Source organism: Panthera uncia, chromosome E1 (assembly GCF_023721935.1).
Source record: "Panthera uncia isolate 11264 chromosome E1, Puncia_PCG_1.0, whole genome shotgun sequence".
Lineage (NCBI taxonomy): Eukaryota > Metazoa > Chordata > Mammalia > Carnivora > Felidae > Panthera > Panthera uncia.
In genome coordinates this window covers 12,107,689-12,133,457 of record NC_064814.1, presented here as the reverse complement: position 1 = coordinate 12,133,457, position 25,769 = coordinate 12,107,689, and the positions used below count along the sequence as shown (strand labels likewise).

Here is a 25,769-nt window from a genome sequence, read left to right as displayed (position 1 = left end):
CCCCCCCCCCCCCCCCCCCCCCCCCCCCCCCCCCCCCCCGCAAGCCCGGTCCCCTCACATTCGTGCACACACGCCTCACTTGTCTCCCCACCTTGGCACGCGCAGGGTGAGGGCTGTCTTCTCTGCAGCCCCGGGGCCCGGAAGGCGGGGGGACCTTTGGGAACTGCAGGGAATCCCCTAGTCTTCGGGACCCCCCACGTGCATGAGCCCGACCCGCCCTCCCCTCGCCGGCGTGCGCGCCCGCGGGGCTTGCCTTGACCCAGGGGTCGTCCGGAGAGGCGACCGGCTCCGTCATCTCCGACCCACCGAACCGGAAACCAGCCAGCGGGCGGGCCCCCTGCCGCGAGGAAGAGGCGAGGCACTTCCACGTGACCCAAACCCACCAACCCACGAACGAGAGGCGGAGGGCGGGGCACGGCCCGCGCATGCGCACCCGGAAAACTCTGAAACCGAGGGTCAGGAGCCTCGGAGACTGGCGTCGGGGCTGACACAGACGTTGTCCTTCCCCTCACTCGCCCACACCGCGACATGACGCACATTCTGTAAAATGGAGCCCCCTCAAAAGGCTCGTCCGAGTAGTATTTCCGAGAGTTGTGTGCACGCGCTGTGCTGGACCCGCGGCTTCCAGGGACTTGTGTCCAACCCCACCCTGCCGGCCCAGCACGGCTGCCAGGTCCGTGAGGCCGGAGGCCCCGCCTGGCTCGTGGAAGGCCGGTCCTCCAACACGTAGCCTGGTACCTGGCAGGAGACCAGTGGAAGAAACGCTTTCAAAGAGCCCGTTAGCCCAGTTAAGCCTCTTCACAGATACAGAAACCGAGGAACCTAGAAAGTCTGTAGCTTCTCCCAAAGCAGACAGGTAGTCAGCGATGGGACCAAGGCTGACCTCAATCTGGCTAGCTGCAAAAGCTATGCTCAGAACCACTGCACTCCAGGCTTCCAGCTCAAGGCTTCCAAAGAAAGATACCTAGAGGCATTGGGGCAGGACGCAGACATACAGGCAGCACCTGGCAACATTCACCTTTAATTGGTACAAGTTCCAGTGTTTGCCCTGGCCGCAGTGGGCCGAAGGTTTCACAGACACTGTGGGCAAGAGTAGGCACAAAATGCCAGAGGGGCCTGCTCCCCTCTGAGTCGCATCCTCAGCGATGGCCAAACACCAGCAAGCTGGGTAGACTTCCTGTGTCCACCAGGCCCAGCCTTGCCCTTCCCAGTCTGGTTCAGAGTCTCTAGGCCCAAGCTAGGACGAGCACCCAGGCCCCCACTCCTCCTCACCGCTGAATCTCTAGGCAGCTCCAGGGCCACTGTGGCCCCACAGAGAACACATTGTCAGCCATGGGCCTTACGGCGTCTGGGAGATGCGCTTCTGCAAGAGAGCCCAAGCTTTCTCCACCTTTGAGCAGGACAGAGTGTCAGGAGGAAGAGAAGACAGAGTCAGGCAGGCACCCACTGGAGACTCATTCCCTACAACCCAGCCCTTTCCGGGGCACCAACCTGGCACTGCGTAACATGCGGTTCCCATAAAGTGCTCAGCACCACGTGGCTCTGGTCCACGAGCTGTTGCCCACTCATCTGGCTCTGCAACCGGCTCTGAGCTGCAGCTTCACTCAGGCCATCCCTCTCCACAATGCGTCGTATAGCCTGGGCACGGAGAAGGCATCGGTCAGCCCACTGGCTCAGAGCGGGCTGCGGTGTGGAGTGGGGATGGGGTGAGAGACGGGTCCAGATACCTCAGTTTCAGGGATGACAACGGTCCACACCTCATGCACCATGTTCTGCCAACCGGCTTCAAGCAGCAGGGCGGCATCAATCACGCACACACGTTTTCCTGTGGGGAGACCCCAGTCACTGCCAGCAGCACACTGCCACTTGCCACCAGAGAGCCGGTGAAGCCTAGTCCCAAGGAAGTGGAGGGTCTGGCTTGGGGTGAGGAAGCTCCTAGGAGGAGAATCTGCTTAATGTCCCCCTTGGCTGCTCCCATCAACTCTCCAACTCACCCTCAGCCACAGCCTGGTTCATCTCCTCTCGAGCCAATTTTGCGATAATTGGCCACACAATATCCGTGAGTATCTTCAGCTGCTTCTGAGGAGGGGAACAGAGGAAGCAGGCGATTTACCTTCCCTTGGAGACGGAGCCAGCCCGAGAGGAGGTGGTGGGGAACAGATGAGTGGAAACGCACTCTGAACCAGACCAGAAAGGTCCATTCGGTCCCAACCTCTGGTTCTAGTAGCAGCTGAGGGGTCCTTGGAGAGAAGCGTGCTTACCTTGTTCCCAAACACCCGGCTGCCTAGGACCTTCCTGTTGATAATGCCATCTTTATGGAGAATATCTGGACGAGAGACACAGGACTGGGCAAGGAGGCCAGGCCATCCCCTCACTTTTCAGGCCACTTCTAGCCCTCCCCAGGCATTACCTGCTCCAAAGGCTTCCACAACAGGCTGGTAGGCAGGACCCCCTGGGGCGTAGGCCCGATGGCCCAGGTGGTCACTGTCGATGACAAACGCCCCCAGGCCCTTAAGCCGCTGAGCTACTGAGCTCTTCCCAGAGCCACTGATGCCCGTCAGTCCAATCACGTAGAGCTGTGTGGGCAGTTCGGGCCTCTTCTGGAGGTAGAGGAGAGGGAACCCCAGTTACTAGGGTCTTCAGACTCATGCTTGAGACTGAAATCTTCAGTCTACTCTCCAGCATTTCCAGCCCACCCGAGCAGAGGAGAGAGAGGACAGGCATACATATGGAGGCCGAAGCAGCTTTCCCAGCATTCGTTGGCGGAGGGTGGAGGAACTGACTTTGTCCTCTTCATTGTCTGTATGGTTTGGGTCCTTCAGCAGCTGGATCTGGTACAAGGCAAGCTCCTCCAGACCCTGAGGTTAAAGAGGAGGGGTGAGGAGAGGGAACGAGGGGCAGGAGGACAATGACATCTGAGCTGCCCCCTTATCCTCCCCAGAGGTAGAGCCTGCCTCCAAGGGGAAGCTGGGAAACAGTTCCTTCTCGCCTCTTCCTCACCACCCCAAGTCCTCTCTTCCCTCCTCTAGGGTCACGGTACTTCCAACAGCCCCCTACGTGGCCTTCCCCAGCCCCATCCACTCCCTCTGCCAGTCTCCCTCAGGGGTTACATTCTCAAGACGGAAGCGGTTGACGGCCATCCCCCCACGATAGGTCTCCTCGCTGACCACCAGGAACTCCAAGGAGGGGTTAGAGCCAGCGGGCCCATAGGGATCCAGCAGGGGGGTGATATCAAAAGTCAAGGAGGGCTTGACGTCCACCAGGAACTCACTCAGATGTTCCACGCGTTCTGTGTAGGGTTGGAGCAGCTCAGGGAGCAATTTGCCTGGGGAAGGAGCCCAGTGAGATCTTTTTACTGGGGAGGAAAGGTACAGTCAAGTTTGGGGAAGACTATCCCTAAGCATCCAATCTCCAGAGGGGGATGGGTGGCAGGAAGAAAGGGCTAAGCTGGGAAGTGCTGTATGTCAGGGGAGCAGTGAAGAGGGGGCAGCCAGCAAGCACGACAGTCATGGCAGGGGCTGGCATGTGTCCAGAGAACGAGCAGTGCCAGGGAGCATCAGAGTCAGATGGAGAATTCCAAGAACCACCCCAACCACGAGTCCCCTCTTGCTGTAGCTCTAACACACTACCTACAACCCACAACCCACTCATCCATTTACTCCCAGGGTCTCAATCTTTAGGGTTCGTGACCTGGAGAACTTCTCAAAAGTACAGATTTCCTTAGTTCCACATTTGGGGAAATTCTGATTTGAGTGGTGAGTAGATCACACACAGAGAAAGCTGCACTTGTTCGTTTAACATAGTTTCCTTAACACCCACTGGGTGCCAGGTGCTGTTACATACGGGAGGGGTGGGAAGTAAAGGATGCCCACCCCCTTCCTCAGTCTTGGCACTGGGGGCAAGGTTAAGGAGTTTTGAGGGTCCTCCCCTGCTCTACTCCAGAGTATCTCTCACTCACTCTTCAACAGGTCTTTGTCCGCAACTCCCACCACAAGCTGCTCCTGGGCCAGGATGCACGCGACACTGAGCAACACCTTGTGGGCATTGTGCAGGCGGTCAAACGTGCCACCCACAGCCCCACGGTGGTAGCCACGCACTGGCTGCTTTGGAGACCTGGCCACGGGAGAGGCTGGCCTGATGGTGGAGGGTAAGGGGACATCCAGGGACTCCACAGACAGCTCTCCGGGCCCATAATCGGGGTATAGCAGCACCGAAGCCAGCTGGGGACAACAACTGTAGCAGCTGGTGGCATAACGCTCTAGCTGTTGTTTGACCGGGTTGTACTGGCTCCCATCCAGGGTCTGGAAGTCAGTCAGCACCACTTCCGGTGGGTGGGCCAGGTTCTGGACTGAGCTGGGAAGGGGAGGGAGAAAGGCGCTCTTGGCTCCTATATTGGTCAGCAGAACTCTGACATCCAGGTGCCTGTGGACATCGGCGCCAGCGTAGAGGTGCGTGATGAAATCCAGGACCTCAAACGTGGCCTGCACGAGGCTGGACTGGGGCTGGGCCGGGCCCCCCAGGCTCATGCCCGGCTGCAGGTGTACGTAGAGCGTGTGATTCACCAGCCGGGCCGCCGAGGTCAGGATGGGGGCCAGGCGAGGGGCCAGGGAGGCGAGCGGCGTCGTCAGCACCAGGAGGCCCGACCGGAATACGGCCATGCTGCCCAGGCCTGCGGACAGCCAGGAAGACGAGGCGTGGGTGACCGAGGGGTTATGTGGCTGAGGCCGAAGGCAGTCCGGGGCCGTGGGCCCAGGAGAGGGGACCTGGCGCAGGGACGGGGTCTCAGTGCTGATCCAGAGGAACCCGGGGGAGGGCACGGGGCCTCGGGGCTATGCGCTAAGCCCCGGTTTCCACATCTCTCAGACGGAGCGGTGAAGCTGCTGAACTGAATCCAAATCCTGAGCAGGGAAACTGGACAAAAGCCCCTGAGTCATAGGGTTGGGAATCCAGAAATCCTGGGCCCTGCTGCCAGGCTGTACCAGGGTCTTAAAGGAATCAAAGGAGGATACTAGAGGGAAACACTCAGGCTCTGAGCGGTCTTCTACTTACTGAGACCTCTGGGCTTAGGTTCCGCTAGGGCCGCCGCGGAGCCTTACCTGGCTGCGACCCGGAAACAGTAGTTCAACGCCTGCGGCCCCGAGCTACGGAACGGCAGAAAGGCCAAAGTCTTTACCGGGTTCTGGAACCTCGCGAGATTTTGTAAGGAGTAGGGCGGGTCCTGCTGAGGAGGTGGGGCGGAGCTCGGAGGCTGGGGGAGCAGGTGAAGCTATTTATTTCCAGATCTCAACCATTCCCAGGTCAGTTGGTGGAGGGCGAGGCGGACCTGAAAGCCGATTTCACGGATGCCCTTTTGACCCCGACAGCAGAGAATGGCTTCAGCCTGGTTACCCAGGAGATGGCGGCGAAGGCAGAACACACACCTGAGTTTCCTCTTAGTAAGTTATAGGACATAGCACCTGGGTGGCTCAGTCGGTTGAGCGTGGGACTCTTGATTTTGGCTCAGGTCATGATCTCACGGTTTGTGAGTTCAAGCCCCGCATCTGGATCCGTGCTGACAGTGTGGATGGAGCCTGCTTGGGATTCTCTTTCTCCCTCTCTCTCTCTGTCCTTTCCCCACTTGCACCCTCTCTCTCTCTCTCTCTCTCTCTCTCAAAATAAATATAAACATTAAAAGAAATAAATTACAGGGACGGAGGTGGGAGCCCCAGGACTCAGAGTCCCTGGAACCCTCCTGGTGCCCATCCACTCCAAGGATACTCTTGTGGGAAGCCACAGGACAACTCTGTCCAAGTCCCCATTTCACAGTTGGGGAAACTGAGGCCCTCTATGTTCCAAGGACATACGAGGAAGTAATGACAGAGGCCTGGTCTTATGGCTCCGTGGGATGCTCTCCACACCACTCAGAACCAGTTTGAGGGAGGGAGGAGGAGGAGGAGAGTTCTGCATGGCAGCTGGGTAGAGTTGCCAGAGGATGGTCTTCAGACAGGAGAGAAGGGGAGGAAGGAGAGAGACCTGGTGTCAAGGGTTTACTGTGAGGCCAATAGGGCTGGAAAGGCTGCAGTCGGTAGTCTCCGTGCAGAGAGGAAACCAGGTTGCCATCAGGAAATATTTCAAGTAAATTGTTCACAGAGATCTCAAGAGGGAGGGAAACCAATCTCCCAAGATTCCAGTATCGTGCTGTGGTTTATTTCCCCAAACTAAGCAAATGCTCATTTTCATAGTTATGTGGAATTTTTAAAATTCTTTAAGTTTACTTTTTTTTTTTTTTTTGAAAGCGCGAGAGAGCACCAGCGAGGGAGAGGGAGAGAGAGAGAATTTGAGGCAGGCTCTGAGCTGTCAGCTCGAAGCCCCACATGTGGGCTCGAACCCAGGTACCATGAGATCATGACCTGAGGCGAAATCAAGATTCCGACACTTAATTGACTGAGCCACCCAGGTGCCCCCTTTTTTGTATTCTTAAAGAGGTGTCCCAAGGGGCGCCTGGCTGGCTTAACTGGTGGAGCATGCGACCCTTGATCTGAGGGTTGTAAGTTAGAATCCCCACGTTGGGTGTAGAGATTACTTAAAAATAAAATCTTAAAAAAGAAAATAAAATCAATAGAGACGTCCCAAAGGTGTATAAGCCTCTGGCCCCACAGAGCCTGGATGTGCCCCTGGAGTCAAGGATTGGAAGAGTTATAGAGCCACAAAGGCGTTGAAGCCAGCTTCAGACAGGAGACAACTTAGGTTGGATTTTAAAGAGAGGACCCCACACGAAGAAGCAAACTGCAGCCTCTCAGGAAATGTCCTGAAACATCTGGGCGCAATCTCACAGAGTCACTGTTGGAGATGTGAGTGCCAGCTGACTCTCAAGCTGGCCCTGGGCAATTGAAGGCTGTCCTTAGTATACACTATTCCCACAGCAGTAGCTTTGAGAGAGCAATGTGTCTGTCGTTGAGACCATCTGGATGGTATATGTGGCGGAACCTATTTAAGGCCTCTACATAAACTATTAAGATTCCGGTGGGCAAGTGCAGAGACCCACTTGTCTTGTAGTCGCCCAGGACAAGTCTCATATGTCAGTTCCCTTGCTAATTAAAACCCCCACCTCCCAATCTGGAGTGCTCTGCCTCTTTCTTTGGTCTCTCCTTGGCCTCTGTGTACGGGAGCCAGTTTCAGATTTCACCCAGGGAACTTGTAGGTTGTGAACCAACAGTCACTTTTATTCAGTAAATGTGGATTTAGTGCCTCCCAGGATCAGGAATGGTTCTAGGTATAAGGGATCAACCAGTGAACAAAACAAACCAACGAGCTGCCCTGGAGCTTAAGTTCTTCAACGTTTATTTTATTTTTGGGACAGAGAGAGACAGAGCATGAACGGGGGAGGGACAGAGAGAGAGGGAGACACAGAATCGGAAACAGTGGAGCTTAAGTTCTTATGTGTCTTGGGATAGGGTGGTGAAAGTTATAAATGTGTAACAATAAAGTCAGCAGGTCAGTAAATAAATCTCTGACACATTAGTGGTGATAAGCGCTATGAAGAAAAATGAAACAGGGTAAGGGAACTATAACTGGCAGGGGTGGGGGGGTGGGGCTAGGGAATGCTACTTTATTTTTTTTTTTAATTTTTTTTTCAACGTTTTTTATTTATTTTTGGGACAGAGAGAGACAGAGCATGAACGGGGGAGGGGCAGAGAGAGAGGGAGACACAGAATCGGAAACAGGCTCCAGGCTCCGAGCCATCAGCCCAGAGCCTGACGCGGGGCTCGAACTCACGGACCGCGAGATCGTGACCTGGCTGAAGTCGGACGCTTAACCGACTGCGCCACCCAGGCGCCCCTAGGGAATGCTACTTTAGATAAGGTCGTCCAGGGAAAGACCTGAAGGAAGAGAAGAATCAGAGATTAGGGAAACTGTACCAGATAGAAGAAATAGCCAGTTCAAAGGCCCTGGGGCAGAAAGCCAGTAGGGCTGAATCAGATAATGGTAAGTGATGAAAGATAGGGTCAGAAAGGAAGTGGGGGCCAGATCAAAGAATGTGTTGGAGGTCTTGGAGAAAAGCCTCTGATTTTACTTAGAAAGCCACAGGAGGTGTTTTAAGCACAGACATGGAATTACTTTCATTTTTAAAAGATCATTCTGGGGGCACCTGGGTGGCTCAGTCGGTTAAGCGTCCGACTTCGGCTCAGGTCACGATCTCGCGGTCGGTGGGTTCGAGGCCCGCATCGGGCTCTGTGCTGACAGCTCAGAGCCTGGAGCCTGTTTCCGATTCTGTGTCTCCCTCTCTCTGACCCTCCCCCGTTCATACTCTGTCTCTCTCTGTCTCAAAAATAAATAAACCTTAAAAAAAAAAAAAAAAGATCATTCTGGCTGTTCCGTGGAAATTTTATTTGGTGGGCATGGGTCGCATCAAGGCAACCAGTTAGGAAACCACTGCAATAATCCAGGTGCGGTGATGGTAGACCAGAGTGCATAGACCAGAGTGATTTCCAGAGTATTCCAAAATACCTTCCAATCTTTTATAGACTGAAGGTATTTGCTGATGCGTTGGTTGAGGGATGGGCAAGAAGGAAGAGTGGAGTTGTCGGGTACTGAAGTGGGGAAGACTGGGGCAGGAGCAGTGGGAGATCTGGAAATCAGAACTTGCGTTTGGACACATTAAGTTTATTAGGGATCAAGTGGAGCTGTTGAGTAGGAAGTTGATGTGTGTCTGGAATTTGGGGAAGCAATGCAGTTGGAGATATCGGAGACTTTGGTGAGGCTCATGGGTGCATAAACAGTCCTCGAAGTCATGGGACTGCAGGAGACTATTAAGAGTATGAACGTGGGCCGCCTGGGTGGCTCAGTCAGTTAGGCGTCTGACTTTGGCTTAGGTCATGATCTAGTGGTCTGTGAGCTCGAGCCCCACATCGGGCTCTGTGCTGACAGCTCAGAGCCTGGAGCCTGCTTCGGATTCTGTGTCTTCCTCTCACTCTCTCTCCCCCTCAAAAATAAATAAACATTAAAAAAAAAAAAAAAAGTATGAATGTAATTGAGACACCTGGCTGGCTCGGTTGGTGGAGTGTGTGATTCCTGATCTTGAGGTTGAGGGTTCGAGCCCCACGTTGGGTACAGAGATTACTTAAAAATAAAATCTTAGGGGCACCTGGGTGGCTCAGTTGGTTAAGCGTCTGACTCTCTATTTCGGCTCAGGTCGTGATCTCACGGTTCCTGAGATCAAGCCCCGATCTCCAAGTCGGGCTCTGTGCTGATAGCAAGGAGCCTGCTTGAGATTCTCTCTCTCTGCCCCTCCCTTACTCACAGGCTCGCTCGCTCTCTCTCAAAATAAACATTAAAAAAATTAAATTTAATTAAAAAAATAAAATCTTTAAAAACATTATGAATGTAAATTCATGGAGGGGTCACACTTTGCCTTTCTCATCATTGCATCCCCACCCCAGGGTGCGACCTTGTGAGTGTATGCATACACACACACACACACACACACACACACACACTCACACTGAGGTGCAAAGGAACAGACTGGGGGACAAGAGCTGGGCTCTGAGAGCAGGTCTCAGAGATTCATGCCATCTTGGCTCTCTCCCCTTCTGGTGGCCTTTCTGGATCCTGAAGGGACAGCAGAACCATATGGGCCATCAGGGCAGGGAGACAGCAGGGATGAGCTGGCTGAGGCACCCTGTCCCAGGAGTAGCCAGCAGTCCAACGCCCAGAGTGGATGGCTACCCGGAGGTAGTGGCAGGTTCAGATGCTGTACCTCCTTCCCCTCCCCCCAGGTTCCAAACAACCCCCCAGCAGTTTCCCCTCTATTCTGGCTTCCCAAGATCTCTGTAGCCATGGCCCTGCCCATTCCAAGTAGTCATTTCCCTCCCTCTCCCCCATCTCTTAGGCACCCCTACCCCTGTCCTCTACCCGCACCCTCCTCATCTAGTACCCTCCCTGTTCACCCCTTCTTCAGCACACTACTTCTCAGGAAGTTAGCAGGAAATTGACCCCACAACCCTGCAAGCCCTTTCTCTGGCTTCTGCCCCTGGCGTCAGGAAAGAGGATAGCCCATTGGGCAGGCCCGCCTGCCCTGGATCCTTAGCTGAACCTCCTGGTGAGTGGCAGCTTCTGGGCTGGTGGTGATCCCGCCAGCTGAGTTCTGTCTAGGGCAGGGGACACGGAGGAGGATGTGTGGAGCTGTAGCCTTATAACTCACTTGGCCTGTTTCTTCTCTACACATCGGGCTTCTGCACACGAACACATAATAGTAACACCACTAAGAGTAGCGGTAATAGCGGTGCCTGCTATTAAAACCTCCTTCCCAGCACTTCCAGGAATTATCTCAACCCTTCATACAACCCATGACATAGGTCTTATACCCATTTTACAGTTAAGAGAACAGACTCAGGATAAGGCCCTTGCCTGAAGTCTCCCGACTAGTGGGGGCCAAATCACAAACGGACTCTCCTCCTTCCCAGGTCCGCCTCACTCTTGCTGCAGACACCCTGCGGGAATCCAGGAATCATTCTCGACCTTGCCCCTCGGTGGGCTAGCTCCTTCCTCTTTCTGGGCCTCGCTTTCCGCGTTGGTATAACCCGGGCTAGCCACGGTCCTTCCAGATCACCCACTCGCTGCACGCGCCGCCTGTCGCACACGTCCCCCTCCACCCACCAGAACCGCGCGCCCCTGGGGTCGCAAAGGAGGGCGCGGCAGACAGCGGCGGGCCAAGCCTTTATTGCAGGGCGGCGGGAGGAGGGCCGAGCGCGGGGCCGCCCAGGTCGGCAGCGGACTCGTCGGCGGGCTCTTCGGCGAACACCGCGCGGTGCATGGCGGCGACGTAGCTGCGGCCGCTGGGGTCGGTGAGACGCATGCGCACCAGGGGCAGGAAGCGCTCCGTGCTGAAGTAGCGCAGCGCGGGGCGCGGGGAGCGCAGCGCGGCGAGGAAGACCTGGGGCGGCGGGAGGAGGCGCTTGGCCGGGGCTGGCCGCCAACCCCCACGCGCCGTCCGTGCTCCCAGGGCCGCGCCCGGCGCCTACCTCGGTCACCTCCTCCGGGTCCTGCGCCGCCTCGTGGAAGATCCGCTCCAAATGGCGCTGGTAGCGGGAGAAGAGGTCGCGGGTCTCGGCGTCCGCGCCGTCCAGCGCTCCGCCCGGGCCGCCCTCCAGCTTCTCCTGGAAGGCGGTGCGCACCGGGCCGCACTCGATGAGGCTCACGCTGCGGGCATTGAGCGGCGGGTGGGCGGGGGCGCAGTAAGCAGCCGGACTAGGCGGGCGGGGCGGGCGGGAAGGGGTCTGCGCGTGGGCCTCGGGAGCGTTTGAAAAGCGGCTTACAGCGGGAAAGGCCCCCCGGAGTGTGAGGGAGACGTGTGTCAGAATTCTAACCTGGCAGGCTCCCTTCAGCTGTGTGACCTTGGGCCAGTCACCTAACCTCTTTGGGCCTCCGTTTCCCAGCTGGGTGGCAGAAGTGAGATAACGAGTGCCAAGTGCCCAGTACTGCGCCTGGCACACAACAAATGTGAGCCGCAGTGGAGAGGGACCAGCGTGAGAGTGGCTCCAACAGGTCAGGGTCCTGGGGTTCCCAAAATCAGGATTCAGAGGGCTCTGGGGGTGGGGCGGTGACTCACTGGACCCCGAAGGGCGGCAGCAGAACCGCCAAACTCTCGCATAGACCTTCGATCGCAAACTTGCTGGCGCAGTAAACGGCGTTGAATGGCAGCCCTTCCAGGGGAGATGAAGCTTTTGGAGGCGCCCGGAGCCCACTGTAGCCCCTGGCACTGTCACCAGGCCCCACCCCTCCCGCTGGCCCTGCCCCATTCCACGCACCCATCAAGCCACCCATGCTCCCCGTCACCAATACGCGTCCCGAGCGGCGGCGCTTCATGTCCGGCAGGAAGGCCTGCAGTGTCCGCACCGTCCCTGCCACGTTCACGTCCAGCACAGACCCGACGGCGCCAGCCTCCTGCACCTCCAGCGGCCCGAGCAGGCCCCGGCCCGCATTACACACTGCGGGAAGAGACGCCGAACCCCACCTGCCTCGCCTTCCTCAGACCCAGCCGGTCCCCTTGTGTTCCCGGGGCCTCAGGACATTTTGGTTTGGACATAGGGTGGGGAAGGCTCCTGCATACGTGCTGCGGGGAGGCTCACCCAGCACATCCACGCGGCCCTCGGTCACGCGTGCCCGGGCAGCGGCCACGGAATCTGCGTCCCTCACGTCCAGCTGCAACATCTCCAGGGAGCCAGGAGGGCACCCTCGGGACTGGGCCGCCTCCCGCAGCGGGCCCTGTGCCCTCAGGTCCCGCAGCGTGGCATACACTGGAGGTTCAGGGAGAAGACAAGGATCTGAATTCCCTGCTTACCCCTACCTGGGTCTCCTTGGGCTAGCGACTGCTCCTTTCTCTCTGTCCCAGCCCCTCATATACCTTTGAATCTCCGGGAGGGGTCGGATGCCAGACGCAGAGCCAGGTGCAGGCCGATGCCGGAGGAGCAGCCCGTGATGAGCACCACAGTGCGGTCCATGGGGAGAGGAGCTCGGAGGGGCGCCGGGAATGTAAGGCTTGGGTCTCTGAGCTCCAGAGCCCCTGCTCTGACCCGCCTAGGGCATGCCCACCCCTTGTTGTGTCTCCAGCATAATCTCAAGGCTGAGCCCTCCCGCCAGTCTGGGGCCTGCTCTCCCCACCCTTTATCTTGGTCAAAGCAGAGCTGAGGCCACTCCTGGGCATACCCCTTCTTCAGCTACTGGCCAGAGGGAGGGCAAAGTTTGCAAGCAGATGTGGGCTCGCCTGTGGGCACTGAGTGCCCTGGGCACCCTTCCCCTGTGTGTGCCTCTGTCCCACAGGGACAACGATAGGTTCCAAAGTTTGCTGCTGAGGGTGTGAAAGTATACATTTTGGGGAGGGCATTATCAGTTCCAAGGTCAGGTGTCAGTATTATGTACAGGGAGGCTGAGGCAAGGGGGCAGAGGGAAATGGCATCCACACCAGTGTCCATGCTGTAGCCGGGAGTCCTCCCAGCCATCTCAGTAGTGACGTTTGGACAGATAGGCCCAGGTGATTCACCAGTTTATTAAGTCGTATTAAAACAGTACTTTGATCCCAAATTTGGAGTGGGGGAGGAGAGCAGCTCACCTACCTCTGCAGTTGCCAGGCTTGGTCCCCCAGCGGGCCTTGAGTTCCTCTGCCCAGGCCTGGGGCCCTCCTGTGATGCTTGTCTAGCTCCAGGCCCTGGGAACCTGCCCAGGCCCGGAATTCGGGAAGAACGCCGCCCAGGGGGTGGTTAATCGGTCACAAGGAGCCAGCCACCAACCGGGGGTAGTATCTGAGGAAGAGCTTTTTGGCCAGGTCCACAGTGTCACCGTGGGGCTGGCTAGGATACTTTTGTGTGCTGAGGACAAAGGTCTGCTCCAGCTGGAAGGCGTTCTGGTCAAACTGGTGCTGTTGGAAGGGAACGCCTCGGACCAGGCTCTCCACCAGCATCTCCATGAAGAGCCGCCAGCGCGGGGTATAGTAGTCAGCCACCAGCCCCGCCAGCTGCTTGTTAGCGTAGTCCAGGATATTGCCCTCGGGCCCCCACAGGGTCAGCTGGTAGCGGCTGTTCTGCTCATAGAAATGGGCCTCGGCCTCACTGACGGCCGCTGCCCGGGCCTGCTCTAGCCAACTGCCCAGCAGGAAGCGGCTGTCACTAGCCAGCACCTTGTCCAGCGAGGGCAGAAGCTCGTAGACCAGGATGCCCGCCGCCCTCAGCAGGGGAACCAGCTCCTTGTTCAGGTAGGCCGTCCTCGCCTCCCCATAGTACAAGCTGACCAGCTCCTGGGCCGCCTGGCGAGTGACGTCCAGCAGGTCGTAGCGGAAGGTGGGGCTAGTGGCCAGGCTGGGAGTGGTTGTTAGCAGCAGCCGCCAGGCCTCAAACACATCTGATCGATTGTACCAGACAGTGGTAGTCATCTTCAGGGACGGCCTCCTGACCAGGGGGCTGCGATTATGCCCACTGCAGGCCTCACCAGAGCAGTTGTAGACGCTCCTGAGAAGTAGCCTCCAGGCGGCCTCTGTATTTCCGTGGGAGACCCCATACCGACGGGCCGCAAAACCAGTCACCCAGGCCTCCAAATCTGCCACTGGGTCCTTCCGCCAGCCCAGCTCCGCCATCAGGGCATAGACCACTTCGTTCTGGCCAATACCCTCCGGGGCCATGCCTGTACCTACCATGGTGGAATTGGGGAAGAGGCGGGCAGCGGCAGGACCTCGGTTCACGGCCTCCAGGGCCCCGAACAGACCGTGGTTGCCCCCAAAGTTATGCAGCATGCACCAAATAAAGGGCTGGCCCTGGAAGGAGGCTGTACGGATGTACACAGGCTGGCTCTCAGCAAACAGGTCCAGAACCAAGAGGCGGCCACGGGGTACGGCCCCCAGCACGGCGCTCACCTGGGCAGGCCCCCAGAACTGGGGCTGGTGCTGGAAAAGCCAACCTTGGAGCAGCCACACGGCGTCAGGGTCCACTGTGGTTGGGGCAGGGGTGGAGAGACAGAGAAGAGGGCTGATGAGAGGAGACGGAGCAGGGGAACATTCACCCCATTCTACAGATGAGGAAACCGGTCCAGAGAAGTTAAATGACTCTATCACGGGACACTCCTTCCCGTCACCCCCAGCCCACGGGGCACAGCATCCCACACAGCCTTCCCATCTGGAAGCTCCTCCTCCCAGCTAGAAGCTCCAGGGCAGTGTTGTCCAGCTTTATGAAGCATCAGAATTTCCCAGAAGACTGGCTAAAACGGATTCCTGGGCCCAAGCGGTAGTCATTCTGATTCAGGAGAATCTGCAGACCTGACAGGCTCTGGGGTGACGCTGATGCCGCCAGTCCTGGATCACGCTTGGAGCAGGCGCTCACTCTCAAGGAAGCTGGAGCCAACGGGTTCCCTTCCTGGCTGACACAGCCCACCCACCCCTACCCCCCGGCCATTCCCGACCTGGCCCCTCTCTGCCCCACCCCTGCAAGTGGCAGGAAGGAGCACTGGGTTCACATCTGTGCCCCAGGAGGAGCATCCACCGGCTTTGAACACATCCCCTAACCTCTGGCCCGCGTTACCTACCTCAGCTCGGAGGCAGAGGCCAAACAGAACGTTTTCAATGGCCAGCACTTAGTGACTTTACTCTGGGCCAGGCATCATTCTACTTACGAGGGAGCCTCATTTTACAGACGAGGCAACCGAGGCACTGGCAGGGAGGAAGTGGCAGCGCCAGGGCTGGAGCAGGCTGTCTGGCTCCAGAGCTCACCTCTCCACCACAGTGTGATTAAATGAGATGGTGTGTGTGTGCAAAAGTACTTGGTAGACCATCAGGTGATGTGAGTCAGTGCGACGGTGTTGTTCCCAGTCTCTTTTCCCACCCCACCGAGCTGTGCCACGCCTCCCCTTCCCACCTCCCCTGGCACCGAACCTGTGACCATGGCCTGGTAGACAGAGGCTGTGGCTGAGGCAAGGTAGGAGGGCTCCGAGGAGGGGGGCTGCATCTCGTTGAAAGTGTCGGCCCCGTAGATGTGGTCCGTGCCAAACTCTTTGGTCAGTTCCCGCAGGAAGAGACTCCCAACAATAGGGAATAGAGGATCTTCCGGAGCCAGGAGGAAGGAGCAGGAGTAGGAGCAGTTGAAGTGTCCCCAGCTGCCCAGCTGGGTGACATTGACTTGAGGGAACACCCTAGTGGCGGGGGGGCAATCCAGACATTTACCGGAGGCTGATGTGGTATCCGCGGCCAGCTCACTAGCTTCTCTGCGGTTCCTGGAACCCATCCCAGTTTCTCCTGCCTCTGTGCCTTTGCACATGCTGTGCCTTGTGGCCGGAGTCCTTTCCTCCTCCCTCCCTGCTTATGTAGCTGGTTATTCCTTTGAGTTTCACCTCATCTGGAAAAGCTTCTGCTGTCTCTCCCCCTCCCATGGGCTGAAACAAGCAACATTCAGCTTTTCAAGATCTGGCCCAGTGCTGAGCCCTGGCTTCCCCGCAGAGGCAGCCCAGACAGAGAAGTGGGCCCATGTGTATTCCTGCCCTTATCCCTGCCCTGTCTCCCCCTGTCAACCTGTCACCCAGCAGGGGCAGAGCACATCACACGCCTTTGTCGCTGCATCCCCAGGACCCAGCACTGAGCCTTGTCTGACAAATGTCTTCTGACTGTATGAATGAGGTTCTGGCCACCCAGGCGGGAGGTGAAGGGGTGGCCAGTAAGGCCAGCAGCATGCACTAAGCCCTGTGACAGTCGTGGGAACCAGGTTGTCATGGGCATGAAGGAGGTGGTAACCAATGCTGAGGGTCCCAGCAAAGCTACCTGAAGGAGGGGAGGTCTCGGCTGGACCTTGAGGAATTTTCCGGTCACAGCAGGGGAAGAGTTGGTAGCACAGAGAAGCAGAAAGGACAGAGAAGACTGGCGCACCCCAAGTGTCACTAAATAAGAGGTGCCACTTGCGAAGGCTGTGCCGAGCCACATATACTTTACAAGTAAGGAAACGGAGGCGCAGAGCAGTCATGTAATCTGAGTCCAAGTTCATGTTGCTAGTCGGTAGCAGAGCCAGGAATCAAGCCCACGCCTACATCCAGAACTTCAGTTTTTATTTTAATTACGTCTTGCAGGGAAGAAGAAATTTCCTCTCTGAGCCAAGCAGGGGGTGGGGGGAGGAACCTTACCTGGTGATAGCCTTGGGGACATGTCCTGCAAATGCAGGTAACACTGGGGTCATGCCGAAGGAGCGCATCCGGTCCAGGATCCGATGCTGGGGACAATGGAGGGGGAGCTGGTAGGCATGGCCCTGAGGGCGTAGGTCCTCACTCCCCCAGGGCACACAGAGTTCCCCTCAAGGCCCAGTTAAGAGCCCTGAGGCTGGCCAAATACCACCCTCCTTGGCCCCTGACTCTCTAGCACTTTCCAATTCTGCCCCCTTTCGTTCTCCGTCCTTTTACCTGTAGGTAAAGCTGTTTGAGGTGCCAGGAGCGGGGCAGGGGGCCACCCCAGGTGTGCAGGTTGCCCATGCGCCCCCAGGCCAGGAAGGCAGGGCCAGTGAAGTACTCATCGATCTCTGACTGGGTCAGGCCCAAGGCCAAGTATACCTGAGGAGGAGGGCGATCCCCACACATGAGTACACATAGATACATTCATCTCCATTCATTGATTCATTCATTTCACAAACATTCATCTCTTCTCTGTGCTGAGCCCTGGAGTTACTAAGACAAAACGCGACCCTTGGCAGGAGCCCAGAGTCCCAGAGAAACAGACCTGTGAACAGGTGAGTTTACTAATCCGTCAGCCTTGTCGCCAGGGGGAGGTGAGGCACAAAGGGGCTCTCCCCAAAATGGGGAAGGGGCCTTAGAAGGCCTCATGGAACGAGGCTGGCTAGAGTGATGGGTGAGGCCAGCTCCACAGGGGCCGAAACGGGGCCCAGTGCAGCCAGAGCCCTCAGGGCCCAGGCACAGAAGCGCCCAGGCTGGGGACAGCCCGAAGGGGACAGGAGCTCCTGAGTGTGACAGCAGCAGGTCTCCGCCAGATTTGCACCTCAGAAAGGACGCGGCTGGAACTCAGGAGCCAGGAGTCCTGTTCAGAGGCTCTTGTGGGGAAGAGGGTCATTCATTCTTGCGTGACTGGGGCCACGAATAAGGATAAAGAGCGCTCCTCTGTGTTTTGGCTCAGAATAGAAGCCTGTTTCCAGAGGGCTGGGGCCACCGTGCACGCCACGGACACTTCTGAAGCCTTTAGTCTGGGTACCAGACGCTGTGCCGTGGGGGAGGCAGGGACACAAGGGGAAGGAGGATGTGGTGGGCACGCACCCGCTGCCAGATGGCCTCCTGGCCGCTCCAGGCCAGTGCCAGGTTGATGCCATTCAGTGCCATCCAGTCCAGCTCCTTCTCCCAGCGGGCCCAGTCCCACCACACGAAGGAGTAGCTGTGCGTGCACACATTCTGGTAATAGCGGTACCTGCGGGCAGGGGCATGAGCCGCGGCATGTCCCTGGGGGCAGTGGGGATGTCCCCCACCCCCCCACCCCAGATCTAGCCCAGAGGGGAGGGGTCCCAAATGTAACCCCTCTCCTGCTTCACTCCAGGACCCACCCCAGGTGGAGTTGAGACTCGGTACTGAGGCAGGAGGGAAGGGAGACTCAGGTGACAAGGTGACCAAAGTACAGCCATTTTGGTTTTAGGCTGACCCTTAATCTAAAAGTCAGCAGGTCATAAAAAGAGTCACAAGACCCCACTCCCTCAGGCAGTAAAAGCCACAAAGGCTGGACATTCTTAAAACTGCTCCTTATGGGTAAATCCACAACCCAATCACAACCCTGAAACAATGGAAAAGCTAACCAGCCAATGTAAAGGTTAAAGCCAAAGTGAAAGAGGAAGCCTCTCCCTATATGGATAGCTAATTTAAAAAAACTTATAAATCCCTTCGTTAGAAGCAAAGGGGTGTGTGTCGTCCCCCTCCTCTGGGAGGAGAGATCCCTACTTTGTGAAGTAGCACCTTTCTTCTTGACTTCCTAAGTCTTTGTCCCTTTCTCTAAACGGCTCGCTCTCGAATCTTCCTCCCAAAAAGCCAAGAACTTTCTTGGCGAGGGTCCTGAGACCCTCCCATTTGGGGCCTCGGACTGTGGGCATCAGTACGGGAACTTCCTACGTGCCCCCGACCTGTAGCCAGGCAGGTATCTGGGAGAGCACAGCTGACCCTTCTAGAGCCCCCTTCTGCACCGTGTTTAAGTGCTCTATGGCAACACCGGTCCCTATCCTGGAATGGGGGGGCGGGTCTCTCTCCCCACAGTCTAAAGGGGAGACAGATGAGTGAGCACACGACCTCCCTGCGGTGGGACAAGCTCCAGAACGGAGGCTGCGAGGGGGTGGATACCATTCCTCTGTGGTGCATCTTCCAACAGAAGGTGGGGAGGGAAATGACTAGCGTTTTTTGGTCACTAATTATGCACCACAAATTCTACCCCCGTCACCGTGCAAATCCTCACAACCAACACTGCGCGGTAGAGGTCATTACTTCCACTTTTCAGATGAGCCAGCCGAGGCTCTGAGAGGCTAAGTGACTTGCTCAAGGACACACACGGCTTTGAGAGGCAGAGCCTCTGGGATCTGAAGCCAGAGCTGTGCCACCCTAAGGCCTGCGCTACGTTCAGTCTCGGTCGCTGCGGTAGCGACCGGGAGAGCGCGGGGTGGGGCGGGGACTCAGCGAGGGGCGGCGCCCCGGGACGGGAGGCAGGTGCCGGCAACCGCGGGGGGAGGGGGGGGCGTGGAGCCCGGCGGGCGGGCGGGCCCCGTACCTGTTGGGCGTGGCCTCGGTCAGCTCCTCGGGCACGGCTGGCAGCGGCTCGGGCAGGCGCAGCTGAGAGCCCGACCAGGCCACGTGGCAGCCGCAGAAGTCGCGCAGGTAGCGGTGCAGCCCCGCGGCAGCGGCCACGCCGGTGGAGCCGACCACCCGCACTCGCGCCCCGGCGCCGCCGCCGCTCAGGCGGTAGGTGTCCAGGCCGGACTCGGCCGCCAGGGCGCGCTCCACCGACACCGAGAAGGCGGCCGCCCGCCCGGGCCCCAGCAGCCGGGCCAGCAGCTCCCGCACGGCCGCCGCCTCCCGGCCCTCGTCCCCGGCCGAGCTCCCCGCGGCGGCCAGGAACAGGAAGCCCAGGACCCCAGCCACAGCGGCCCCCATGGTCTGGCGGTCTCAGGCTGGCTGCGGCCCCACGGGGCATCCATTGGGACTCAAGGCTAGGGGCGGGACGACCCGCCGTCCAATCAGCTGCGGGCCTCAGGCCACGTGGCACAGAAGTTAGTGCACCAGGAAGCTCGGGAGAGACCGCGCTTCCGGGTCCCGGACCAGCTCCTGGAGGGTGTCTTCTGACCGACCGCACGTGGTGCAGGAGCGCGTGATTCCACTGTCATCAAAAGCCCGGGATGTGATCCGCTGCCCTTCACGAGCGCCAAGGCGCCGTTGTATCTGAAGGGCTTTCGCATGCAATTCACTGTCCTTCCGTCCGGGCAACTGTCCACAACAGATATTTTTATGTGGGGTTTTATTTTGTAGCAGGCATTGCCACCCTTCTCTGGGGGAGACCTAGAAACCAAACACTCACATAAAGATCTCAATTACAGTTGTGAGGCTGTGAGGAAATACAAAGGTACCCGACCTAACGCTTCCACACTTGATCTTAGCCAAAAGGCTGAGAAGCGATTAAGCCTAAAGCTTCTAAAAGGAAGTGACATTTAATATGAATTAAATTGGAATTGACTAGGAAAAGAGAAGAGAGAATTTCGGGCAGAGAACATGGATATAGGAAGACTGTGGAAGGGTAAAGAAAGCTGGGCAGATTTGAGGAACTAACTAAAAATTCCAGAAGTTGGAGGAGAAGTGGGTCATGTGAGCCTGGTCTGGCTGTGGTGGGGCAGGGCCTGGTGGGTGAGTTAAGGGCTCTCCATTTGATCCTTAAAGGGTAGCTGCAGCAGGACAGGTCAGGAGTTACCTTCATTTTACATATTGGAAAACTGAAGCCAGAGAAAGGATGTGACTCGGACAAGCTCAGTAACTGATAGGAGAGCATGTCCAGGACTAGAACCCAGACCTCCTAACTCCCAGACTAGCGTTCTTGCCACCGTTCCCAAATGATGCAACTTTTCAGGCTGCCTTCCTGGGCAGGATGGGGTTGGGTGGGGCTATGTGGTGGCAGGTAGAGATGGGGCCTTTAGGAGGACCACGCTTTCTGAGAGGATTCTGGGTCCTTTTGGAGGCAGATGTAAGTTTTTCCAGATTGTCAGGCGGGAGTGAAGCAGCTTAGAGAAAGGGGAGGGGTCAGAGGAGAGTTGCCAGCCCAGAGAGAGAATCCAGAGTCTGGACCAGAAGAGAACATGGGAGTCCACTGAGCTTGCCCTTTTCCTCTGCCACCTGCCTGGGCACAGGCACAAGCTGCAGTCCCCCTGCCTTGTTCCCAGCTCAGCCAGCAGCCTCTGCAGGAGGTGCAGCCCTGCTCCCAGTCACTTCCTAGTGTCAGGAGGTTCTCACCCTATCCCAGGGAGCAGCTCCAAAACCAGCCCAGAGAGATGTGCCCTCATGTGGCCCTAGCCTATAGCCCCCCAGGCCCCTGTCCACTACCCTCCAGAACCCACCCCCCCCCTATTCTCCCTCCAAACATTCCTTGCTCTGGATAAGACTTGTCAGACTCTCCTCCAGCATTTCTAGATCTTAGGGAACACAAGCGTTGGGGGAGTTGGGCTGCAGATCGTCAGGATTCAGCGTGCCTCTCTGTGGGGTCTGCGTCCACTTCTCTGTGGGGTCTGGCGGGGGTTGCTGGCAATGGCCAAAGATGAGGGACACCGTCCACATTCAAAGCCTGAGCTCATGGGTGCTGGGCAGGAGCCTCACTGATTATAGTGGACATGTCACACTGTCTCTTTGCTCATCCTCCCCACCAGGCTGGGAACTCTTTGAGGACAGTAGGGGGCTGGATGAAGAAACTACGCTACATCGACTGGATGAAATATCAAGCATTTGCTTGAAAGAAAAAAAAGATGAGGAAAATGTGTGGTGTTGATTCAGGATGTTCTGCAAACTATACATATATAGTTCTATATATAGTTTAATTACAGTGGGTATAGCAAACTCCCATTTGTGTTTTATTTTATTGTTATTTTTTAAACTTTTTTTCAATGTCTATTTTTGAGAAAGAGATCGCAAGCGAGGGAGGGGCGGGGAGGGGGGGACAGAGGATCTGAAACGGGCTCTGTGCTGACAGCAGAGAGCCCAATGTGGGGGCTCTAACCCATGAACTGCAAGATCATGATCTGAGCCGAAGTTGGACACTTAACTGACTGAGCCACCCAGGTGCCCCGCCAACATTTTTGTTTTGTTTTAAAAAAATTTTTTTTACGTTATTTTTGAGAGAGAGAGAGAGAGAGAGCAAGTTGGTGAGGGGCAGAGAGAGATGGAGACACAGAATCCAAAGCAGGATCCAGGGTCTGAGCTGTCAGCTCAGAGCCTAACACCGGGCTTGAACCCGGGAACTGTCAGGTTATGACCTGAGCCGAAGTCAGATGCTTAACCGACTGAGCTACCCAGGCACCCCGACTTTTTTTTTAATGTTTATTTATTTTGAGAGAGAGAGAGAAAGTGTGCAAGTGTGAGCGGGGAAGGGGCAGAGGGAGGAGAGAGAGAGAATCCCAAGCAGGCTCCACACGGCCAGTGCAGAGCCCCACATGGGGCTCGATCCCACAGTGAGACCCCAGCCAAACCAAGAGTCTGATGCTAAACTGACCGAGCCACCCAGGCACCCCTATTTTTCCCAACTTTTAGAATCTGAAGGGCAGCTTGATGGCTCAGTTGGTTAAGCATCTGACGTTGGCTCAGGTCAGGATCTCATGGTTTGTGGGTTCGAGCGCCACATTGGGCTCTGTGCTGACAGCTCAGAGCCTGGAGCCTGCTTCGGATTCCGTGTCTCTCTGTCTCTTTCTGCCCAACCGTGCTCACAATCTCTCTCAAAAACAGATATTAAAACAAACAAACCCAACTGTTTATTTTCTGTCAACCTTATTTCTTTTTGTTTGCCTTTGTGGAACAGTAGCTCAAGACCATCCATCAGTGTTCCTATCCATTCAGTGGCCTGAGCAGTGGGAGCCGCAAACCAGTCTTCGGTGGTGGCTGGGCGCCCCAGTCTTCGGCAGGGAACTGCTGAGTGGGCCCAGAGCGCACCAGCATGCCTGCAGACCAGTCTGCGACTTCCGGTGGAGTAGCTGTGAACTCAGGAGCTTGAGCCCTCCGTTTACCCCAAAAGTCCTCCTTGGTCACAGCCTTTTCAGCAGCGGCCTGCGCTTGCTTTTCCATGTCTTCACGATCTCTGTAGAAGTAGAGACCAAGCATGAGGTGGCTCTGGGGAGGCTTCCCGGATCTGGATGGGGAAGGTTCCAGAGCGAAGCGGCCAGCAACAGGGGTGGCCCCTGCAGCACACTTCAGCACGGCTCGCTGGTCAGGACTACTGGACGATGTGACACTGACACCAGCTGGGTTTTCAATGGCAACAACGGCATGAGCTGCCAGTGGAAGTTTCTCTCCCAGGTTCTCTTCGGATTTATGATGGAGATACCATTCGTCCCCTTTCCTTTTGTAGATGTACCGGAAGTCAGGGTGGGTGCCACCTAAGCGGGCTCCTGTTGCAAGAAATTTGAGGACATCCTCCTCCTTCATTTGCGGGACATAAAGGGTTCCGGACATTGTGAAATTTCCCTTTAAGTTACGACAGGAGCGCAAAACAATGCCCATAGGGACCCCTCCCTGGGTGTCCCGGAAAGCTCCCATTTGTGCTTTAAAAAAACGAAAGTGGCCCCTGGGTGGCTCAGTCGGTTAAGCATTCAACTCTTGATCTGGGCTCAAGTCGTGATCTCACAGTTTGTGGGTTTGAGCCCTGTATCGGGCTCTGCACTGACAGTGCGGAACTTGCTTGGGATTCTCTCTCTGCCCCTCCCCACACTTGTACTCCTTCTCTCAAAATAAAATTTTAATAGGTCATGTAAACAGTGGTTGCTGTGGGTGGGGCACTGGGACTCTCAGGGCCGGAGGAGGACTTTTGTAACAAGCCCTTTTGTACTGTCTGATCATTTTCCCATGACACATTTTATTTCTCAATTACTGTGCGTGGAACAAGTGAGCTGGGCTCTCCGCTCTCCATCTGTCTCCTCTTTTGTTCTTAGCCAGCCTGACCTTCTGCCTATGCACCCCAGAATACCTCCAGGGTCACTTATCCCTTTCTGCCTAGCTGTCACAGCCAGCAGGATCCCACCTACCTTCCAAGTGAGGAGGAATGGGTCCTTCCTTATCTCGCCACCAGGGGACAGCCCACACCCAGGACATGCCTGGGGAGCTGGGAGAGCAGGCAGGTCATTGAGAATCTGAGTGGAGCTCCGATGTCCCTTCCACACAGGGTTCCTGGGGGCAGAAAGAGGCGCAGTCCCAGTGAAGGACAGGACGGGGAGTAGGATCCTGAAAATGGCGATGGCATTGTCCCCTAGCGCTATAACACCAAGCTGGCCCATAGCCACTCTCTCCCACACTTGTTCCATGACCTCAAGATGAGGAGAATTCCCTGAACAAAGCACAGGCTCACTCAGCAGAGGTCTGGGGTCCAGGGATTCCACAAGAAGGGGAGCAGCATACAGGGCATGTCCCTTAAAAACAGAACAATGGATCCATCCTGCTTCCCACCAGTACCTGAGGGCTCCTGGGATTTCCCACACCCTCCATGGCCCAGGTCCTGGTCAGTCCATCTTTAGCTGGCTGGGCGGGAGGCGGCGCAAGACCAGGAGACCCCAGCAGTTCTGCTCAGCCAATGACCTGCCAGCTCAGGTCTTTTCCGCCTGGGCAAGGGACGGATTTCTCCCTGGGGAAACCCTAGGTCTCCCGCCCCCTGCCCCATTTTATTGATATATACCAGAAAGTTTACCAATTTAAAGCATGCAACTCAATGAGGTTTTTTTTTTAAAGCAACTTCACAGTTGTGCAACCATCGCTATTGTCTAATTTTACATTGTTATCATTCCCCATAAGAAAACCTGCACCCCTTAGCTGTCACTCCCATTTCGATCCTGCCCCAGCCCCATCCAGAGCCAGTCCTAGGCTAGCCCACCCACTGTCTGGTCTCTACAGACTTTCCCATTCTGGACATTTCACACAAACGAAATCACCCAATATGTGGTCTTGTGTCTGGCTTCTCAGCGTAACGCTCTCGAGGTTCATCCGTGCTGCAGCCTGTGTCAGTTCTCCGTTCCTTTCACTGTGGAAGAGCACCTTTTGTATGGACGCACCACCCTCTGTTCGTCCATTCACCAGCTGACGGACATCTGGGTTGTTTCCATCTTGGAGGAATGAACGGTGCCACGATGCGCACTTGTGCCCGAGTTTGAGCACATTCTTTTTTTTCCCATTTTTCTTGGCTGGAGATGTAGAAACCGAGTTGCTGGGTCGTAGGTTAATTCTATGTTTAACATTTTGAGGAACCGCCAGACCACTTTCTGAAGGAGCTGCACCATTCGCACTTGTAACCGTCCCTTCCCAATCACCGCCTTTCATGGCAGATTTGATGTGGCAGATCCCCTTGTGGCTGACCCGTGGTTCCCTAATGATGCCGAGTGTCATTCCCCGGGCTCACTGCTTACTCGTGTTTTTCTTCCTAGAAATGCCTTTTCAAATCCTTTCGTTTTTTAAATTGAGTATTTTTTTACCTTTTATTTTTTAAGATTTTATTTTAAATTTATTTATGTTGAGAGATAGAGAGCGCAAGTGGGGGAGGCGCAGAGAGAGAGGGGGAATCCCAAGCAGGCTCCTTGCTGTCAGCGCAGAGCCTGATGCGCAAACTCTCGAATCTGTGAGGTCGTGACCTGAGCCAAAATCACCCAAATCAAGAGTCGGATGCTTAACTAAGCCACCCAGGTGCCCCTAAGATTTTATTTTTAAGTAATCTCTACACCCAACGTGGGGCTGGAACTCATGACTCCGAGATCAAGAGTCGCATGCGCTTCCCACTGAGTCAGCCAGGGGCCCCTAATTTTTTTTTAAACCTTTTAAATGAAGGTATTTGTCTTTTTGACTGAATTGTAATTCTAGATACACATCCTTTATTAGATAGGACTTACAGTTTCTCCCAGCGTGAGGGTTGTCGGGGTTCTGTCCCTTAAAGCACAAAAGCTTGTCAGACCAAAGCCCATATCTTCTTTTTATCTGTTTGCTTTCGGGGTCTACGAAAAATCATCGCCTAACTTATGGTCATGAAGACATTTTCCTTTAATCTCCCCTAGGAATTTTAGTTTTAACCCTTA

General features: G+C 56.1%; 4 protein-coding genes across 11 annotated transcripts in view; all 4 read right to left on the bottom strand.

Moving 5' to 3' along the window:
* MLX (MAX dimerization protein MLX) overlaps positions 1 to 907 on the bottom strand; it is a 5,212-nt gene extending 4,305 nt beyond the window's left edge. For 4 of the 5 annotated variants that reach the window (XM_049636133.1, XM_049636135.1, XM_049636134.1 and 1 more), the window contains exon 1: positions 254 to 907. In XM_049636133.1, the coding sequence (XP_049492090.1) occupies positions 254 to 427 (174 nt within the window). In that variant the 5' untranslated portion in view covers positions 428 to 907. Of the gene's footprint in view, positions 1 to 91 lie in introns of all 5 variants that reach the window. The other variant, XM_049636132.1, reaches the window with a different exon arrangement.
* Positions 908 to 1,005: 98 nt separating this feature from the next.
* Positions 1,006 to 5,182, bottom strand: COASY (Coenzyme A synthase). Of its 2 annotated transcripts, none has more exons than XM_049636126.1 (10): positions 5,097 to 5,182; positions 3,959 to 4,669; positions 3,111 to 3,325; positions 2,727 to 2,858; positions 2,411 to 2,600; positions 2,262 to 2,326; positions 1,995 to 2,079; positions 1,728 to 1,825; positions 1,492 to 1,638; positions 1,006 to 1,390 (listed from the first exon to the last, which is right to left on the bottom strand). In XM_049636126.1, the coding sequence occupies exons 2-10, from the start codon at positions 4,656 to 4,658 to the stop codon at positions 1,340 to 1,342; spliced, it is 1,683 nt and encodes a 560-aa protein (XP_049492083.1). In that variant the 5' UTR covers positions 4,659 to 4,669; positions 5,097 to 5,182; the 3' UTR covers positions 1,006 to 1,339. The 2 variants fall into 2 exon arrangements, with proteins under 2 accessions (XP_049492083.1, XP_049492084.1); XM_049636127.1 differs by lacking the exon at positions 5,097 to 5,182 and adding an exon at positions 5,050 to 5,092.
* A 4,619-nt stretch (positions 5,183 to 9,801) lies between these two features.
* HSD17B1 (hydroxysteroid 17-beta dehydrogenase 1) lies at positions 9,802 to 12,877 on the bottom strand. Of its 2 annotated transcripts, XM_049636123.1 has the most exons (6): positions 12,383 to 12,877; positions 12,108 to 12,275; positions 11,787 to 11,966; positions 11,588 to 11,681; positions 11,001 to 11,178; positions 9,802 to 10,912 (listed from the first exon to the last, which is right to left on the bottom strand). In XM_049636123.1, the coding sequence occupies exons 1-6, from the start codon at positions 12,477 to 12,479 to the stop codon at positions 10,697 to 10,699; spliced, it is 933 nt and encodes a 310-aa protein (XP_049492080.1). In that variant the 5' UTR covers positions 12,480 to 12,877; the 3' UTR covers positions 9,802 to 10,696. The 2 variants fall into 2 exon arrangements, with proteins under 2 accessions (XP_049492080.1, XP_049492077.1); XM_049636120.1 differs by having other exon boundaries at positions 11,588 to 11,966.
* Positions 12,878 to 12,969: 92 nt separating this feature from the next.
* On the bottom strand, positions 12,970 to 19,909 carry NAGLU (N-acetyl-alpha-glucosaminidase). 2 transcript variants are annotated; one of them, XM_049636117.1, is made up of 6 exons: positions 19,244 to 19,909; positions 17,761 to 17,908; positions 16,900 to 17,046; positions 16,627 to 16,712; positions 15,392 to 15,648; positions 12,970 to 14,454 (listed from the first exon to the last, which is right to left on the bottom strand). In XM_049636117.1, exons 1-6 carry the CDS (start codon positions 19,624 to 19,626, stop codon positions 13,244 to 13,246), a joined length of 2,232 nt encoding a protein of 743 aa, XP_049492074.1. In that variant the 5' UTR covers positions 19,627 to 19,909; the 3' UTR covers positions 12,970 to 13,243. The 2 variants fall into 2 exon arrangements, with proteins under 2 accessions (XP_049492074.1, XP_049492075.1); XM_049636118.1 differs by lacking the exon at positions 17,761 to 17,908.
* Between the last annotated feature and the right edge of the window lie 5,860 nt (positions 19,910 to 25,769).

Excerpts from the sequence above, each read along its gene's own strand:
- COASY (XM_049636126.1), bottom strand. The coding sequence starts at position 4,658 with ATGGCCGTATTCCGGTCGGGCCTCCTGGTGCTGACGACGCCGCTCGCC. Across the intron at positions 2,327-2,410 it reads TGTGGAAGCCTTTGGAGCAG|ATATTCTCCATAAAGATGGC; the intron begins GTAATGCCTGGG and ends TCTCTCGTCCAG. Across the intron at positions 2,080-2,261 it reads GCCGGGTGTTTGGGAACAAG|AAGCAGCTGAAGATACTCAC; the intron begins GTAAGCACGCTT and ends TCCCCTCCTCAG.
- HSD17B1 (XM_049636120.1), bottom strand. The coding sequence starts at position 12,479 with ATGGACCGCACTGTGGTGCTCATCACGGGCTGCTCCTCCGGCATCGGC. Across the intron at positions 11,967-12,107 it reads GGGCCGCGTGGATGTGCTGG|TGTGTAATGCGGGCCGGGGC; the intron begins GTGAGCCTCCCC and ends CTCTTCCCGCAG. Across the intron at positions 10,913-11,000 it reads ACCCGGAGGAGGTGACCGAG|GTCTTCCTCGCCGCGCTGCG; the intron begins GTAGGCGCCGGG and ends CCGCCGCCCCAG.
- NAGLU (XM_049636117.1), bottom strand. The coding sequence starts at position 19,626 with ATGGGGGCCGCTGTGGCTGGGGTCCTGGGCTTCCTGTTCCTGGCCGCC. Across the intron at positions 17,047-17,760 it reads AGGAGGCCATCTGGCAGCGG|GTATACTTGGCCTTGGGCCT; the intron begins GTGCGTGCCCAC and ends CCTCCTCCTCAG. Across the intron at positions 16,713-16,899 it reads TCAAACAGCTTTACCTACAG|CATCGGATCCTGGACCGGAT; the intron begins GTAAAAGGACGG and ends CATTGTCCCCAG.